Source organism: Meleagris gallopavo, chromosome 16, assembly GCF_000146605.3.
Source record: "Meleagris gallopavo isolate NT-WF06-2002-E0010 breed Aviagen turkey brand Nicholas breeding stock chromosome 16, Turkey_5.1, whole genome shotgun sequence".
Taxonomy (NCBI): domain Eukaryota; kingdom Metazoa; phylum Chordata; class Aves; order Galliformes; family Phasianidae; genus Meleagris; species Meleagris gallopavo.
The window spans coordinates 5436538-5456327 of record NC_015026.2 but is presented as its reverse complement, the minus strand read 5'-3'; the positions used below and the strand labels follow the sequence as shown (position 1 = coordinate 5456327).

The following is a 19790-nucleotide window of genomic DNA, read 5'->3' as shown; positions in this document are numbered from 1 at the left end:
TCACTTTCAATTGCCACCCAATATTATTTTGCAGCTGTTTTATTGCGAGTGGCATCCTGAAATCTAAACAAAAGAAGTTTCTTAACGACAATTTCAACAGATTTTTAATTTGCTGAGAGAATTCTGCAGGGCTACAAAGGGAGAGCATGTTTAAAATGCAGTGCTATAACAGAAACGCTTCTCTTTTTCAAGCAGTTTTAGCATTTGGAATTTGATAATCATTTTACTGAACGTTCTATAAAAAACAGCTCAGTAGAGATTAAGTTGCTGCTCCCAGAGCCCAGGTAAACTCGCAAGGAACTGTTTCTCTGCAGCTTTTTTTTACCCCTCTCCCAGTTACATCTACAGAGTAAAGGCTGTGTGGAGCAAAGCTGCGGGGGGCACTCGGGACACAGCGTCATGCCTGAGGACCAATGCCCACTTCCAGCCACAAACCTTGCTGCAGCTTCTTGCCCACAGCACTGTAAGCAGCTGAATGCTGTAGGAAGGGCCTGCAAGTACAGGCCAGCCAGTGGGGAATTTCAATAGTTACACATTTAAAGGACAAGAGCCATTCTGCACTAAGGACCCTTTTTTGACTAGATTACTCTTGACTCTTTCCCCACAAAGACAAGCTCCAAGAAAAACGCAGGTCTCATAGAGATTCCTGGGGCTGTGAAGGAGAAGCAGCTGAGCTGGCAAGATCCCTCATACTGCTCAGAGCCCTCCTCAGCCCTAACAGATCTGTTATCCTTACCAAAACACTGCGTGAGATGTTATTCCAGCATCCTGAAGACAAAAAAATGTAATTGTGTTGCCTAGGAACTGATGCTGCACATTATTGCAATGTTTGCGTTGCTATTGTTTGTAGGCAAGGCTGAATGGCATCCACTAAAGACATGCACTTAATTCTTTCATGAGGCAGACCTTTTTTCTTAGTCATAAATAAATGAAAAACAAATCGCATCCAGAAAGCAAATGGCAAAGAGCTGAAAACAAACCCTTTGGCTCTGCACTGGAGAACCTTTTAAATCAGTATGAAAAGCAAAGATGAACGGAGAGACAATCCAGCCTCCAGTCTGGGGTGCTTTAACTTTTGTTGCCAGATTAAAGCTGCCACAGGGAACAATCCAGAAGTACCAACTAGGCACAAAGCTACGAAGTGCTATAGATGTCACAATCCTACAAAAAACAAAAGCTGTTTGTAGCTCCAAGCCCAGCAGGAGAAGTGAAGAAGGAGCAGCCTCATCTGCTGTGGCTGCACACAGCAAGGGCGGGTCTCCCATCACTGCCAGGTTGAAGAAAATATTATGTTAACACCAAATGTAAATAAAAGTCTCAAGCCACAATAACTTCAACATTTCATCCCCCACTCTTTGCAAACAGGATGTGCAAAAGCACTGCTTTGCCAACCACTGGATAATCTAGCAGTAAACCAGAGAAGTGGGATAAGAGACTAGAAAAGTAACCTTAAAAGAAATCTCATGCAAATGTGCTGGAGAAGTGAGGGAAAAGAAAGAGAAAAGGTTATTTGAGGGATTTAAGGAAGAAGAACATCTGAAACTCTAAGAGAATGCAGATATATGGAAAACATAGATAAAGTCCCTTTTTGGACAGGAAAGAAGATTTCCTGGGAAGCATTAAGAGTGGATTGATGTCTGGCTTACCAGATAAAGATATTCTGAGCAAACAAAACTGCATCCGATGTCAGCTACAACACCAAGATAAAAACCTTAGATGCTGACATCTTAACAGATGTTGTACTGCCAAATCTACCTGCTCTCCCATCGAAACAGATAGATACTACTTTCCCGTGCTTCAGCTCAGGATCATGTTTGAAACACACTTGAAAGCATGCATAATGTATTATCTCCCTACTGCCAATTCCTTGCTCTATTGGCAAGGCCTGACTTTATGAGCAGCACTGCAAGGAGTGCTTGAGCACAGTGCAAGGTCAAATCCAGGCCTGGAATACCGGCATCCTTCATACAGGCTCTCACATTGAGCAACAGCATATGTACTACCGGGAAGGAAAGAGCTGTGAAGAGATGCTCTGAAGTCAGAACCTCAGTGAAAGATGATTGTTCGACTAAGTCAAAATGATGAGAAGTTGAGAGAGAGCATAACTGCCTTTTGAGCAAATGTCTTTGGTGATCATGTTGCTACTACGCAGCTTCCATCAGCCCTGATGGCTTTGGATTTGTAATTTTACAACAAGAGGGCACAGCTGGGTCTCAGACATTTCTCATAAAGTTAGAGTGCTCTACCTTAAAGCTCAGTTCTTTGTTTCAGTTCTATGAAGAGATTTTCCTGTGCTCCCAATAGTGCACTTTGAGTCTGCCCGTTGCAAAAGCTGCAAAGTTTTGTAAAAGCAGATGGAGAGCTTGAGTCCAGTTTGCTCACTCAGTACAAACTGCATTCTCTCACTACTTCTTTCTCAGTCATCTGCTTCAAAGGTTTGGCCATTAGGTCAAAAGTCCACAAGAAATCTTAGCAGGACATTGGAAATCTGCTATACAGAGCAAAACCCATCTCCAATGAACTTTACATAGTGTCAGTCACCCGTGCTCTGCTGAAATAAGGAAACTGCTAATCCCTCGGGTCATCCCATCACCTGAAAAACAACTTGAAAAAGTGGCAAAACACTTTCTCTTTGGTTTCCTTTCCAGATACCCAAAGCAAGCAATTTCTGGTCCCTAGTGTGGCCCAAGTGCAGGACCTGGACATGTAAGCTACTAGAGATGAAAGTTGTGAAGAAGAAAGGTGAATGAAAGGACAGCTTTATCACTGCTAGGCTCCCTGCCATGTTCAGATCTGGCAGGAATTCAAGCAAAACTGTTGATTTTGGGTGGTTATCTTTGCTAACAACTCCCCTAGGGAGCCAGGAGCACAGGTTGGCTGGAGCCAATGAAGGACTGAGAGCCAGGCTGCCTGCCTGCTGCTGGCTGACGGACTGGAAACGCTGACCCGAGAAAAAGGTCCACCTGCTTCACAGGGCATCCTTCAAGTTCCTATGGAACACTGAAATGTGTAGTGAATATTGCTAATCAGCATTAAAAAGGTTAACTTGACCCCTGATCAGAGGAAAACACAACAAAACAAGAGCAGGTCACTCAAGAGCTTTCTGTCAGCTGTTTTTTCTTAATTTTTGAATACAATTCTGACTGACAGAGATGATCATCATAAGTTACATGAACTTTGGTACCTGTTGCTGAAAGTACTGGTCCCAGTTAGATCATTCAATTTACTCCCTTAGAGTCTGTATCCACCCTTCCCCAGATGCTACCACTATTTTGATATATATTCAAGTTCCACACCAAAATCTCTACTATCTCATTTGACCAAGTCTTCACAATGCAGGAAGACATTTCAATAAAATCTTTATCCTAAAATGAACTCATCTTCATAGTATGAGCTACCAAAACACAAATAGTTTCACTGGTTTTCTTTTATTATACCCAATTGCTCATAATTGAAAATCATATTATCTATATTCCTGTCTCCAGAAATAAGCCACTCTTTTTTCTTACCATTCTGAAGCACTCCCCAAGCTTCTGCTAATAATTTCACTTGACCTTTATTAAAGACAGAGCATTAGCTGGCAATTAGATTTGGTGATCCCTTTGGTGTTTGAGATTCAGTGATTTACTGTAAATTACAAAAAGTTCAAATGTTTCATTACGTCTATCCTTTGTACAAGCTTTGTGACCAGGTAAGCACTGACATGACATTCACAGTTAAATTAGGAAGTTTAATGAGATCACTTAGGTGGTGCAACACTTCACCTGTCCCATTATCCAAGGACTCCTGCAAAGCACATTAAACATTCAGCATCAATAGATGCTCACCATAGTTCCCCTTGTTGGGAGTGAAATTTCAGTCCCTAAAAGTAAGGTTGACTACTTGATGCTGTTTGTCAGAGACAATAAATAATGCAAATAGATACGCACGTAAAATAAAAGGATAAAGACATTGATAGCTTCCCCACAGAACTTTGAAAGAGACTCTCAGAAGAACAGACTTCTTCCTCAAAAGAAAAATCATGAAAAAAGTAAGAAAAAGGAAGGTATATTTTTTGTTCTCTGTGAATGTTACGGTTGTGGGAGATGGTATCTTGAGAAACCTGAAAGCTTTTTCTAAACCCTCAAAACAATGAAAAGACCCCAAACCACAGAGCCTTAGAGCAAATAGAGAAAGAAGTCAGAAAACTCCTACCCCAAAGTATCTCTCTGCCATTTCATCGCTCCTTCTCCTACTCACTACGGTTATCAGGGTTGAGCAGAGTCAAGTTGGATGATGCTCCAAATCATTTCCCTCAGGCCAACGAACAGCCTACTGCCTCATGGCTAGAGGAAAATGCAGTATTTTCTCAGAGGTATCTCTGTGCTCAGACTGTGTGAGCGATTTCTACTGCAGTGACAACTAGAAGAACATGAATGAGAACCTCATTGTATGTACCTGGTTGACAGACTCCACCAAGGCTTCAAAAGCTAAACACTAAGGCATGAAGTACAGCAACAGGGATATTCACATTTTCTTAGTTTGCATATGTTTTATTTCAATTGTAATTGCTCCTCTCCCAAAATGAGTGGTTCTGATCTTTCTTTTTTTTTTCTCTCCCTGTGCCTTTATATGCTGTGATCCTTGACATCTGCTTCTAGGCATCTCTTCTAAAAGATGAAGGGTTCCCAGTACTTGTAATGTACCCTGTGAGCACAGCAGACAGCTCCCCAGACAGATTTAGGCTTCATCACACAGAATTAACCCCGCATATAGAATGTGTTCTCCTGACTTATAAGGCTGGATTAGCTTTTATTATCAGAAGAGAAGTAGTAAAGGTTTCAGTGTTACAGATGGAATGGCAGATGGGAAACGAAAGCTTAATGTGAAGCAGCTCTGGATAAAAACTATTAATCCACAAAATTCATATGTTCTTATGCAGGGAAGCCTAGCTAAAAACACTGCAATATGACTAACCAGTGTGAGAACTGCCTCTAGCCCATTATCTAACAAATCATGGCCTAACGTCTGGAAAAAGCAAAAACCCCTCAAACACCCTATTTACTATTTCCTGAAAAAACAATCTGTGCTGTACGCAGAGAGGTAGTGCCTTCCTAAAGATCATAAATAATATTAATTTATAGCACCTCTGATACGGAAATTAAATGGACTCATACATATTTTTGATGAGCTAACATTTTCTAGGGTTTATAGCTGTAATAGTCCACATTCAAAAAATTTTACGGCACCTGTAATTCACTGTTATTGAAGTCATAGCATTAAAAAAGGCATTTTACTTTGTGTTGAAGTGCATCATGTAGAGAGGGAGCCTGTATCCAACAGTTCTGGTAACAGAGTGCTTTGACAGAAAGGGAAGTGAGCACTTCAGTGCCTGCCCAGCTGCTGGCAGCCCACCACGCAATCCCAGAGCAGCTGCAACGCAGCAGTGCAGCCTTCAACAATTCCCACCACGAAGAAACAAACGCCTGGAATTTTTCCAGCTGAATGGCACTTGTTTGGAGTTTGAATGACTTTAAGATACCACGGCATCACTACAAAGAATCCATTAATGCAGAACTGACTGCAGTCTACTCAACAAATCCTGTGGCTGTTTATGGCCACATCTGTTAGTGACTGATCTCATTTGGCCCTGAGGTTTAACTTGTTTCGCAGAGCATTTGAGAATGCTGCAGGTCATGGCCTCAGCACTACAAGATTATGTTTAGGTTGAACACAATACCACAGCATGGTAACTGGATACATCTGCTGGGATTGTCCTGTAATTACACTACACCTCTAACCATTTATTCTCTTATAATTTATCTTACTTGATTATAAGTCCCACCACCTACGTTTCTCCTCTGTTGCCTTGCATTATTCTACTTTTTATCATCAGTGCAGGACTCCTGAGCAGGAAAATAATTTACAAGGAGTAAGAAGCTACTTTTTTGCAGAACTCTGGAGACACAGCGAATGTTACATGCTCTCCTTTACAATCACACATAGTAAGACAAAATTGCTACAGCTCTTCCAGTAAGACATCAAATCAGATGCAATGTGAAATAGCGGGAGTTCTAAGTTCAAACTCCCTTGGTCCAATATCAGTGCACTCTCTGTGACTCTTATATTCTTGACTAGTTTTCCTCCCCAAAACATGCTGCATTTGACTGACAGTGCTTAGAAATGGGCGCCAGTGACAAAGCCTTTTGCCACTTTTCACAGGAATCCCTCCTAAGGCAAAAGCTCATGCTGTTTTCAATTCACACTTCTGTGGGGATTCCTGTCTGAGAAGGAAGATTCAGAAAAGGACCCATTACGTGAGATCTTGAAGAAATCTAATCAGCTCTTTTTACTGCCTTTTGCTAATATATTTATTTTCTATTAGCATAAAGAGCATGCAACGTCATCACTTATTGGAGAATTACCCAAGAAAGTTATTTCCCTTTTCTTGATTCCTTTCAGTACGAAGGGAAACAGATGTCACAAGGAGAACTTCCTCCTTCTCTCTTCTTGATAATTCTTATAGCCTAGAAACAACAGCTGAAGCACAGTTGTTCTTTGCTTTTTGTAGTTTTTACTCTCCTTCCCCTTTTTATGGCCTACTTTTGCATAATGTAGTAAACTTCAATGAATGCAGCTGTATTGCCTGGGTTATGTAAATGCAGAAAGAACGTAATTTCACTTAAAATCACAAGCCTTGTCATGCGGTGATGTGTGAAGTTCTTTCCCTGATGGTATCTGAATAGAGACATTCAGGCAATAGTTGGTGTTGAAGATATAATTGACTCCTAGAAACTTATTTGTCACTTCTACTATCATTATCCTTTACAGAAAAAGTACTAAAAAAGGGAAGAACAGAACATTACCTTCACTGAATCTACATTCACACCTTCAACTCCTGAGACATCAAATCAAACTGCTGATCAGAGCCCTGGCAGGGAGTTCATTTAGCTCTGGTGTTTCCCATTACTTTACTCAGCCTCTCTTCTAGGTGCCCCTTGCTGGAAATGGGGACTAAATAGAGCAGCACCTGCTTTCTCACTGAAAGTGAAGAATTGGTTCTGCTAAACTGCTTGCAGCCACAGATGCATAGGGTACAGTAAGGCGACAGTTTCCAAGGCAAAACCATGGTTATCAGACACCAGCCTCACCAACAGGAGTCTCCTGTTGTAAAACCGAAGAAACTGCTCCTCTGACCTCCTCTCCTTGCAGCACAAAAACACCATCCCTTACATCAGTACTTACTTCCCATAGAACAAGAGACGTGTTTAAGTGTGCTTAAAAGACTTGCTGTACCTGATTGGGTAGTCGGCAGCGCTGAGGTTAATGAAGAAATCCCACGGCCAGTCATTCATCTCCATTAAGTCCCTCATGCTCTGCAGGTAGGTGGACAGAAGACTTGCTCCTCCCCAGATAGTTGCCATTCTCCAAGAAGTGACTCTCACATTTGGGTACTGGTTAGCAAACTGGAGCACTTGCCGGTGTAAGTAATTGGATCGCTTTACAGGAGAAAAAAGTGACATATTCAAGTTACTCTGTCCAAAATTGTCCCTCCCTGCACTGACTAACCAGTAGCTGTATTTCTTGACTACCTGAGTGTTGTGACCTTTGCCCTCAGCTGCTGCAGTGCACAATCTTCTTCTGCAAAGTGTTAATATAGAAACGTGCAGAGCTCCCTCTTTTAGCTCGTTTCATTACAACTCGAGTCATTGTTAATCAGTACAATTAATGCTTAGTAATAATTTCTCATCAGTAGATCCTAGGTAGCTGTTAATACCTGCATCTTGAGCTGCCCCAAAGAACCTCAGGTCAGCTCTCCATCCAAGAGGCCACTGCAGTAAGTCTGCAGCAACTTGTCAATTACTAAGTGTACAATAGACAGACATGGATAGATACTCAAAGACATACAAAAAGAGATGAAAGCTCTTACACAGACAAGATAACAAGAAAGAGTTATACAAAAAGTGGCTCCAAACATATAACAGATGGAAAGACAAGAAGTGACATGCACTTTATGTGGCAGAGGTAAAGAGAAGATGAAGAAGATGACAGAGATGGGTAGACTGACAGATGGTGAGACAGGCAATTTATAACCAGTGATATATTACCTTGTCAACATGAATGTAATAAAAATGGTCTTTATGGTAAATAGCCTTAAACATGCGTTGGAGCTGCCGAGAAGCTCTGCCATGAACAACCAAGACAAATGCGATCCTGACTGGATTGGCTGGCATGTACTCTACGGAGTCCTCATCCCACTGTACATTGTTGTTGGCTTTTCCTGTTTGAAAACAAAACACAGGACATCTCTGAGTGCATGCATTTGACCTTGGCTCTTCTTTTCAGAACCAGTCTCCAGGGGGAAGTGAGAACTTCCAAGATCGTCCCCACCTGGAGGCTTCCATCCAGACCGAGCCACATGAGCATAGGGAAGGACCCAAAAGTCTGAGCTCCTTCTTTGAGTCAGACACACCAAGCTCGGCCTGGACACACACACTTGCATCTTCAAAGCAATCACCTCAAAGTTTCTAAGTGCTGTTCAAAATATTTGCAGAATGCCAAAGCTAACTCCTCAGCAAGAAACCCCTCGCTCCATCAAACCACCCTCATTTCTCTGATCAGCACAGCTCTGCTGAGAGGCTGGTAAAACTCTGCTATTTAACAGCGGCTGAGGATTATCTTGACAGATAGCATCTATTTGCAACAGCAGGTGTAGCCTTGAACATTTAAATGGCATTCTGTGCACCTCTGCTTCTCTGTGTGTGAGACTGGGCCTCAGAATCCTTTCTCAAACCTATTTTTTATTTTTTTTATATTAAGAGAGGAATTTATGGTCTCAATTTTCTGAGGAAAACACCACACTGTAGGTTTATGGCAGGATGTACTGATAAGTGCTGAAGGGACATTTTTACTCAGGAATGTAGACAGCCCTGTTTTGGTTTCGTGTAACATCTCTTCATCTCAAAAATCTGATCATGATAGAAGAAAAACCTAATTTTATCCAAAAAACTACCACTCATTCTTCATCTAACAACATCTTCATCCCTCTGACCTTGTCAGGATCTTTCTCAATAGAAATGTTTTAGAAGGAACTTGAAATTTTGCACGTAAGCAGAAGGAAAGTACCCCAAAGATTAACAAACTCCAAACTATCCCTGCCTCCATTTCCCCCTTGCAAACGTAAACTTTTATTTTCTAGGCAGTATCATTGTCTAAAATGCAACTGAGCTCCTCACAAGAAAAAAAGGTACAATTTTTCATTTGTGCGGTCTTTCTGGTTCATTTTGTCAGGAAAGAAAATCTGACTATCCTGAAAAGCCTGAACTTCTAATTATATTGGAAATACTTAATTATTGGAAATAGAAGTGAATGTGAACAGGATTCAAACATTCACTTGACAATACAGAGAAAGGTGCAGAAATGGACATGCATGAGCTACCCCAGGTGAAAGCAGCAGCAGTGATCACATGCAAGAACATCAACTTAACCCATACACCGTGCTCTGCCATAACAGGACCCTTCAGACTCAATGTACCTGTATGTATCCAATAAATAACCAGCTCAACCAGACCACTCAGCTGGGTGGGAAGTTCGGTCCCCCCAATAGGAAAGCAGCCCTTCAGCCCGTGGGTGCTCCACAGCCCTGTGGTGTGGGAAAGAAGAGCAGAGGAGTGTGCCCAGAGAGGTGAGCTCCAGTCCTGCCCCCTGGGCTGCTCCTCTGTTCAACTCCACACACAGACAGCAGATGCAATAGGTTTGTGCATTTTTGTTTGAGTAACTGAGACGCTTCTTTAGACAACCACAAGTCAGATCCTGCTGTAAGGCAGCACCACGTGATGGAAAGGAATAGCTTCAGCATCTCCAGTGACACTCCCTCCAGGTTCTTCTCCTCAGCCATGCTTCTGTAGTGCTTTGCCTTAGATAAGAACATGTTTCTTCTGTCCTGGAGGCCAAGAAAAGCTATCCATGTGAGAAGTGCATCTAGTCTCTGCAGTAAGGCAGAGGGGTTGAAAGGTAGACATGTGCCTACCTGTCCCATGTGAAAGACTTTCACCTCCTTGCAGCCCCTCAGGGAAAGTCTATCTGGAGTGGTACTGCTCACAAATTAATGCAACTTTAATGCCCCAAGATGTGTTCAGATTGCCTATCAAAAAATCTCTAGCCATGAATCACTCCTAATTTTAAAAAGGACACCACCAACTTAAATGGCATTTCTTTACAAAATCATCCACTAACTCACTAAGACTCAGATAAACTCAGATTAAAAGATTAGAACAGAATTTAAATTTCATTTCTTCTATCACATCCAGTTCGTCTACTATGGCATTTACGTACACTCAGTTCTTCTGTTCCTCCTACATCACTGCTGAGCCTCCCCATGTGAGTGCTCAGGGCTTCTGCTCAGCAGCAGGGACACAAAGAGACCATGAAAGAAAAAAAATATACAAGGAGAACTGACAGGAGACTGAAAGGCAATTGCAATAGCTAAAACAAGCAATTTTTCATTTAGATTGCTCTGATTTCAAGCCGTCGATGTCCCATCAGTGGGCACAAATATTTTTAGTGGTTTTCATTACATTTCTGGATACCTCTTTACTGAAATTAGTGGCTTTCTGCAATGATATGTAGAAGGTGATGGGAATTTAAAATAGCCGTATTGTGGGTCTTTTATTTTAAACTCACTTGCTTTCAGTATCTACACTATCATTTACCTAGCAATTACTGAAAACAAAATCCTCCTGAATTTTCATCTGAAATGCTACCTCACTTTATCAGGTTTCTCTAATAAATTCCTGCAGTGACTTACTCTCCTCTCTGCTATTTTCCTCTTTTCCTATGTGTTCCTTCCTTCTGCCTTTTAAGGTTCAGGTTTTTTCAGTCACATTTTCCATCTGCACACTATTTTGGCTTCTTTAATCCAATCCTTTCCCTGCCTGCCTGGAATTTCACGAAGGTAAGAACATTGCAATTTTTCCATACGTCAGAGTATGTGCTGCTTCAGCTCTATACTGGCACTTCTCTGTTTTCAGTCTGGGGCTGATGAGCACTCTCTATGTTGGAGACTGCTCTGCTGATTAAATAGAGAACCAGCTGGATTTTTTTAATAAGGTGAAACACTGAGTATTCCTTTGCTCAATAAATACAGCAGGAGTTCAGAGCTGTATAAACAATGGGAAGAGTATAACAGCACTAACAACAGTGTTCCTAACAGACCTATCATGCATGTGGCACACCATAGCCCTTCACGTCACATTAAAAAAGCAGTATTGGGCTCTGTGACAAAATGCCTTTTACAAACTTACTTGGAAAAATGGAAGTTGCCTTTCTGGCTTCCTGCTTAATAGCTTACACTGAGGTTTGCCAGGAAAACACATCTCTTTTTGCAGGTAACAGGAAAACCTCTTCTCCAGTGCAGTTCCAACTTGCATTCTCTAAGCCCCAGAGAAATCAATACTCATAATTAAGAGTTTATTCTTCAACCACTGCAGTATTACTAAATGCCAGAGTAATAAACATCCTGCAATCACTTTCCTATTTGTTGTAGTGCCACATAATGCTCAATCATCCACCAACAGAACTCAGAACCAACTAATCTATTACTTCTAGTGCTAATTAATGAGATGATCAGACTTCTCTAGCAGCACCAAGCAACCTTTTAATGAATTCTGTGAGCTATATTATCTTTTGTAAATTAATCCATCCATTTCTACTCTAAGCCTGGCATCGTCCTGTCTGTTCAGCAGAACACCTGGATGCTGCTGACTCAACCTGAACACCGCTTTGTGCACGTGCCAGGCCTTGATACCATGAATCAGCTGACAGAGGACATCACAAGAGGTACTGCTGTGTAGTTCAGCACACTATTTACCAATATGACATCCATAACACAATCAGATAGCTACCAGTACAGCACGAATCCTGGCCCTAAGCACTCTATAGGGGCAGAGCTCTGCATCCCTGCCTGAACACACAGGAGCAGCCCTGGGACCACTTCTGCTACTGAGCAGTAGTTGCAGATTTTCTCTACGGGTTCCTCCATTCTAATTTCTCAGCACTCCTAACAACCCAGGAGGCTGGAAATGTCCAGGCTTGGCTTTGTCTGAAACCTCTTCCATTTTGGTTAGCGCAGAACAAAGACAGTTTTGCTGTGTTCAAATGGAGACAAGAATAAAAAAAAATCTCTAATTAGAAACTTGAATGTTTCTAACACAACTAGCAGCAGAAGTAGCTGGCTGCGTATGTACATATAAAAGCAACAAAACAGACAGCTCTGTGGCAATTTACAGGTGAGCCTTTAGGATCTTACGAGCAGTCTTTGTCTGACAACTTGAAAATAATAAAATTTCTCTGGACTTATCTACAAGGAAGCTCTTGTTGGAGTAAAGCAAGAGAGGATGCTCTGTTACTGTAACGATCCATTTCAGTAAAGCCACAGGGCTCAGGAGAGGGTACCCTGTCTGTACCCTCCAGTGAGGACACGTTACACAGACAAGCTAACTCCTGAAGCATGCTATGTGAATTGCTCTTAGGTTAGAAAGCAAATTTTGCTGTCCCAGAACCCAGAAACCAAATTGGATTTTGTCACAATGCAGGTCATCAAAACGTAAGCCAGGCAGCACATTTAATTCAGGTGGATTTCTATGCTGATGCATCTTGCAAGGAATCCCAGCCTCCCCCTGCCTCCCGTCATGCACACGCACCGTGCTCAGACCATGGGGCTCAGTGCCTCTGCTGATCACCTCTGCCCAGGTTTTGCCTTTAGCAAAGCACACCTGGCTCCTGCTGCAATTCGTTCACATGACTGGCCATACACACGCCTTCTCGTACTAGGGTTTAACACACTCAGCAAAGCAGAAGAGGTGGAATCAGCAGAGATCTTCCATGCAGCTGTCCCCAGGGCATAGGGATTTGTGAGGAATGCTTATGACTTACAAAATGAAATGCTCCTGGTTACAATCTGCAGATTTCCTTAAAATTGCTGTTACCCGTACTTACTATCTACAAATTAGCATTGAGGACTTTGGATAAAATTTCAGAAATTATGCTGCTATTGAAAAGTGGATATTCAATTTTTTTGCAGTAATGTTTTATCTCAACAACTCCTCTTGAGAATTTTTCATTCCCAGCTTCTGCCATGAATTACAGAAGCAATTTATGATCCTCTGTAAGTTCACACAATCAAGTAACCCGTAAGCAAAAATCAATGCAAGGTAGGTGGGGAACAGCAAAACGTGATGTACAAGCACTCGATGACTTGTCCGTTCAGCATTAAAGAGACAGATTTCAGCAATGTTCTCCCATGCTGAGCAGAAGCCCTGCCTGGAACAAAGGGGTTGATGTGGACAGGCTGGGCCTGCTGTTATGGTGTCAAACACGGCAGTGCAGGCTGAGGGCAGCCAGAGGAGAGGAGTCCCTGCCTTACAGCTGGACAAGGTCTTGCAGGAGATCACTGCAAGTTTCTACGCAGTGAATTTGTGAACGCTGCAGCAGTTTTATGCCCCTGCAGAACTTCAATATAGTAGGGGAAAATGGTTATAGTCATGGATTTGGGTTGAGTTTCACTGTAACCCCCGTGCTGGAGGATCTCTACCTTCACTGAACAGAAAAATAAAGAAAGGAAGGTAGGAGGAGAGAGGACAAATGGAGAACTGTTTCATATTCACAACTGGATCATAAGACAATGAATTGTTTCTATCTTTTCCAGGGAAAAAAAGATGATGATTTTCTATTTCGGAAATTGAAAGAGAACATTTCCATCCCTGCTCTGTCACCCTCCTGTCAGAGCTGCTTAACTTTCGTGTTGTGTGCACCACTGCAAATACTCATCCAAGAACCACTGCCCCATTGGGACGGGTACAGTCCATTAGATATAAAAGAAACCTACACCAGGAAACTTGCGTTTCCACATCATATTTGTCTCCGCACCATATGAAGGATTCACACTGAAGAACCGTGAGAACAAAGATTTCTATTTTTTCTATCCCAAAGCTTTTGCAATAATATAGGACTGTGCAAAATCAACCCCAGTGCAGAAATTCAGATTACATGTGTGCATGTGCTATGCCAACACACTGTGTGAGGGGGATTTCAAAGAACAGAGGCAGCGGCGTTGGGTCTGGAAGCAGTTTGCTGTGCTCCAAATACAAATTCTGCCTTGTCTTGCAGTCAGTCTCAAGTAGTTATTGTAACCATTCCTATGTTTTGCAAACGATAGTCTAATTATCAGATACTGCTACACTGCTCTCACAGCACACACTAATCTTCATTTGCTATGCAAATTATCAAGTTTGCATTTCTGATCATTCTAATGATGAAAATGGCCACGTTCCCAGGAGGCATATCTCAGTTACTTCTAGCTTTGCTGGAGCGTCTTAGCCAAACTTTTTTCTTCCCTGACATTACTGGTCTTGAAAACTAACCCATTGCTACGGAGCAATCAAGGCAGCAAGAAAGCACCAAAATCATCACAACACAAAGTGTAACAAAAATACAGCCTTATCTAGTCTCAAGCCTCAAATTAGCATTTAAACCAGTCTTTCTTTATTCTAGCGCTCTGTTGTGTTTTTTTCTTGATTTTTGTTCTGTAGCATATTTGGAGAATGGTATATCTGTAACCTTTATTCCATCTCTTCCCGTCATGCTCACAGCACGAGTAATCAATAAGGAGTGAAAACAAATGCACTTACATGGTTAGAATAGCCTCTACTTCACATAACCGCCCAGGAGGTACCTGCTGAGACTGCTGAGGAATGAAGAGGCAGACAGATGCGTGCTGGTTACCTGGTGATGATCAATGCCTTCCTGCTCTGTTCTACCACTGTGCTGCCATCCTTCACGTCCCGTATCAAGGATTGTCTCCCTGGATATCCTTAAGAAATGAACAGCCAGACACTGTGACCAGCTGGTGTAAGGCCAGGGTAACTTCACTGCAACTGTAGGAGTGAGATCGTTTATATCACATGGAGGTTTGGGCTGCTAACTACAAATTCATCCTTCCTTTGAGATTCTCATTACATCTGTCTCCTGTTTTTTTAAAGTCAGATTTCGAAGCACAGAGTCTGTCTTGATTCTCTGCCCATAATGACCACGAACGTGATGCTAGACAGATGAAAAAAGTGAAGACTTTTATAGTTTTTTTTTTTTATCAGTTAGGCACTGAGAAGGACTGACACTAACAATGCAGCAAAAATAAACCTGCAAACCTGCAGCATGTGTTGGAAAACACTGCCAAAGTTCAGACTTACATTTTAGCTGACCCTAGTTGTACTCTAAGTGGAATTAGTAGAAATTTCTTCATAGAGACAAAAGATAAACGGCACACACACAGGCAGCTCCACTCCAGAGCCACATCCCACTGAGTTCAGTTCCATGGATTTCCGAAGCCGCAGCACTGCGACGCATCTGATTGTTTATGGGAATCTCTTATTGTAGAAATAAAAGATGCACGAGACATCAGAATCACGTATGTGTACATACCATGGATATATGTACAATCTGTGTGCATACATACCCACTGTATACACTGGCGGGTTAGTGAAAAAATAATCATAATTGAAACATTTAAACTAAAACATTAAATACTACACCTCAGAAACTGGCTTCCCAGATAAATGCAATTTCTGCATTCAGAGAACAATTTTTTCTTTTTTTTCTGCCTGTGGGCTGACACATAACTCTTCTGAAATATCCCTTGTGGCAGAGGACACTGGTAAGCAATGGCTTACCCAAGGCTGCTCCAAGCATCAGGGCTACACCATGCGATCATTCACTTTCTGCTTCCAGCCCTGCTGACCACCGGGCCTGGCCGACTCACCCAGCAACGAAGAAGGCCTTCTGATGAGCAGGAACTGGGGCTGTCAGATAGAATCACGAGACATTTCCAAGACCTGGACCTTCCCTTAATACTGGCATCCATCAACGAACTTGTTTTATGTCTCTCTGGATTACGTGCACTAAATCAACTAATTCTGGGCAATTTAAATTTTCGTAACCTTACCCTGTGCACTTCACGCTCCCTGTATGATGTATTTTTCATTTATCTGTCTTAATAGTGACACATTAATTATTTTATCATTGATTAGCTCTTGTGCTTCAAGAACGCTTGCTACCATGTACATTACTGAAAGGGTAAGCGTGAATAATTTTACCCAACAGGGAAGAAAAAGAGGACCAATTTTCTTCCAGTATATTACTTGTCAGACAGAGAAATAGAACATAATTATGTTGTGACATTTCCAACAGCAAATATATTCTATTGTAAGCAATTAACAGTGGTTCCTTTGGCAGACTTTGGAAGATTACTCATACGGTATGCAAAGCTACAATAACATCTGAATAATAAATAGCTCTGCACTCCTTTAGCTGGATTTCATCATACATGCATAGGTCAAAACAGAGGAGAAAGAGAGGAACGGCAATTCTCACACAGGCCACAAGTGCAAACTGCAGCACTTCTGGGACGGCAGCGGTGGGGCCGTGCTGCCTTCCTGGCTGCAATGCCTTCCAGAAGCTGCTGCTGATCAAGGGGGATTAGTGCAGATGGTTTAAGAAGAAAATCATGGAGCATTAATCCTCTAAACATTTCATAGTCAACATATCTTTAATACAATCCCTCTAATCCAATTAGGGCGCCTTGAAAATCATATCTTCAATTCCATGCTGTGTCGGGATCGGCGCTGTGGGCACATGGCCGCTCCCATGCCTGCTCAGCCCCTGCCTCTGCTCAGCACACCCTGAGCCCCTGCCAACACTGCAACACACTGTGCGTGCCCATCACCTGACAGTCCCTGGCCATAGCTCACCAGATGGATAACACATCTTAAATACCAAACTCTTTTCATTCATAAAGATACAGAATTAAACATGCAAGAGAAATGCATCATTTTAATTCCCTCTTTCACAACTGGACAGCAACTATTGAGACGCGTTACCAGTAAGAGGACTGAGGTCTCAGCGGGTGGATGGGCATCCTGTCCTTTTACCACCCATCCCCCGGAGCCAACAGGGCTTGCAACCAAGCAACAAGTTACTACCTGATCTATCACAGCTAGGATGATTTTTTTTGATGTTCTCATGAAAATTATTTGGACTGGTTTCTGTCAACACTTATATTTAGGGACAAACAGACAAAAAGCACAATATCGTCTCTAAAGCAAAGGACTTTTCATCCTATTGCTCCATGCCATTAGCATACCACTAGCAGAAGAAAATCAAATTGATGGCACAGGAAACTGTTCAACAAAAGCAATCTGAAGTGTTTTTTTTCTGTACACGTTTTCAGTTTTGCTGTAAAAACAACAACAACAACAAAAGCCAACAACAACAATAAAAAAAATAGGCAGAAAAATGGTATTTTTTTGACTAAATAAGTTACTGGCTGCGGCTAAAAGCATCCAGAGAGAATTCACATGAGCAACGCATTCTTGCAGTAACACCATCATTTACACACTGGAGTTCCAGATTTCCCGCAGATTTTAACCAGGCTGCGATGTGTCTGGATGTCAAGGAAGCTGCTCCAACAACAACCCATAGAGCAGTCTGTCCTCTCCCACAAAAAAGGAGCATCTGCCCAATGCTGAAAACTGCAATTTTAACACTGACCTCTTCTCTAAAGACAAAGATAACAATGGATATTATTCCCCAGATTACTTCAGCTCTGCACCTGCAGCTCCCACCTGTGCTGGCACTGAGCTCGGTGCAGGAGTGAGAGCCGTGTAGCAGCGCGGGTCTCCTGGCACAATGCAGTGGTGCAGCACACTGTGAGCAGGGCACGAGTCCGAGGAGTTATGTGTTTAAATTAGGGAAAGCGCATGCTGAAAAAGTGCTTTGAAGCTTCAGGTGTAATCTGGTAACACTTGCTTCCAATAGAATTCTTTTACCTGCCACCTGCTCACAATACACAAGCTAACTGACCACTCCTGTCATAAGAGGTGGCTGAAAAACAAAAAACACCATGCTCAGATGTGATTCAGTCCCTCTCTGCTTAAGGACTGGAGCTCCAAACTAAACAATTCATTCTCAACTTGGCTTTCATGGTAAAAACCATCAACTGCAGCAAAACTGCTAAGAAAAACTCATTTGGGAGACGAGAAAGTGTGAAACACAAGAAACATCTCACAGATTGTAAAATGGCATATTTATTTAAAAAAACAAGAGCAGGGAAAGTACGGGCTCTGGGCAGAGCTCAGCAGTGACAGCTCCAGGCTCACTGGCTGCCCCAGCTGCAGGTCTGTGCAGCCCAGGGCACTGAGCGCAGCCCCCAGGTAACAGCAGCACATCCCCAGTAACTGGGGGATGAGGAGGTGCAGGGGGGAAGAGAAATGGGGGGAAAGTCCCAGCAGTCTGTTAGGAAACTGGTTATAAGCCTCCCATATGCCAGGAAGACCAGTAAGGATCCTAATGCTGGCACCTCAGATGTACAGAATGGCAAACACACCAAAGCCACCAGCACAGGACCAGCGGTGTCTCCAGGTATCGCCAGGTCTCCAATTACTGCTGCAGCTGTGAAATTTGTTCTTCCTGTAGCTCAAAGGCTAAAACATACCAAAGAGGTTCATCTGCTGAATTCATCTCAGCTCGCCCCCTGCTATAAGGCTGGAGTCACTCATTTGAAATCAATGGCGAATTCACAGCATTAAATCAGTATCAAAAGAGGATCAACGCAACTGAGCCACATTCTGCTCAGTTGACTCATGTTTCAGCTCTGAACAATTCTTCGTGTACATAAATGCAGATCAACTTTGAGCTTCCTTAACAATTCCCCATTTTAGCTAAAAGAACCGAATGCAACTGAGGGGCAATTTCTTTCAAATGTCACTTCTTATCCATCACACAGAAGTACCATCTTCTCCTCAATGCAAAACCAATTTCAATTTCTGAAATTTCTGGAAACTAATTCAACACATTATGACCAAATGCTTGATGTTCAAGAGGAGAACGTTCTCAGAGCTGAACAAAAATGAGGATGCTTGTCTGCTGGCAGCCCTTTCATTCAAACAAAATCACTCCTTAAATCCAAAAGTCAACCGCTGTGGAAAGGGTTAATGCACTGCTGTAAAATTTTTTTAAAATAACAATTACACCTGACACCACAATTACATTGCCTTAGTGTATAATCCCAAAAAGACCTTTTGCCAAAGGCGGTTTGACTGTTAATACGAAACTCAATGTGTGCTCACTTTAGCTACATGTACCTGCTGAGAACATATTACAGAGTCCAGAATGCTAATTCGTTGTCAGCATGACAGCAGGAACCAATATTAAATCTTGCACACCAATCTTTGCACGCACAAATTTTCCAGATCACCAATTACTGCACAAAAACAAGTCATGCTGCAAGCATGGTAATCAGCATGGAAACCAAACGGGAACCAAATACTGCAAAGTGCAGCTCAAGCTGGAGCCAGCAGTGGGTGTAGGCGATCTCCAGACTTCTCCTCCTCTGCCTCTGTATAGCCTGGCCTGACTGTAATCCCACTTACACGAAGCTCTGTGCTGACTTCCTTGGCCTTAATCCTCACCGGCACAGTGATGCCGTGGTGAAACTGATGTTCACGAACCTTGTTAGTTGAAGCATACGCTTCAATTGCTAACCCTACTTAGCAGTATATAACAGCAGTTCATAGGGGGCTTAGGGTGGAGCTTTTGGCTCTTCTCAGTCTCCTGCATTTCAAACACACTGTGGAGTGCTTGTGTTCTCCTCTCGTGGTTTCTGGCACCGTGCTCATGTTAGGAGTCAGCTGTACCTCCTAACCCACACCAGTGTACCAGCAAGACTTCTGTATCAGACACATTCAGATCTACTTATAATT

General features: G+C 42.4%; 1 protein-coding gene across 1 annotated transcript in view; it reads right to left on the bottom strand.

Moving 5' to 3' along the window:
• Window positions 1-19790, bottom strand: part of XYLT1 (xylosyltransferase 1) — an 86596-nt gene that overhangs the window by 50723 nt on the left and 16083 nt on the right. The window contains exons 3-4 of the mRNA XM_031555777.1: window positions 8088-8260; window positions 7276-7478 (exon numbers count right to left, since the gene is read on the bottom strand). Coding sequence (XP_031411637.1) covers window positions 7276-7478; window positions 8088-8260 — 376 coding nt within the window. The remainder of the gene's footprint in view (window positions 1-7275; window positions 7479-8087; window positions 8261-19790) is intronic.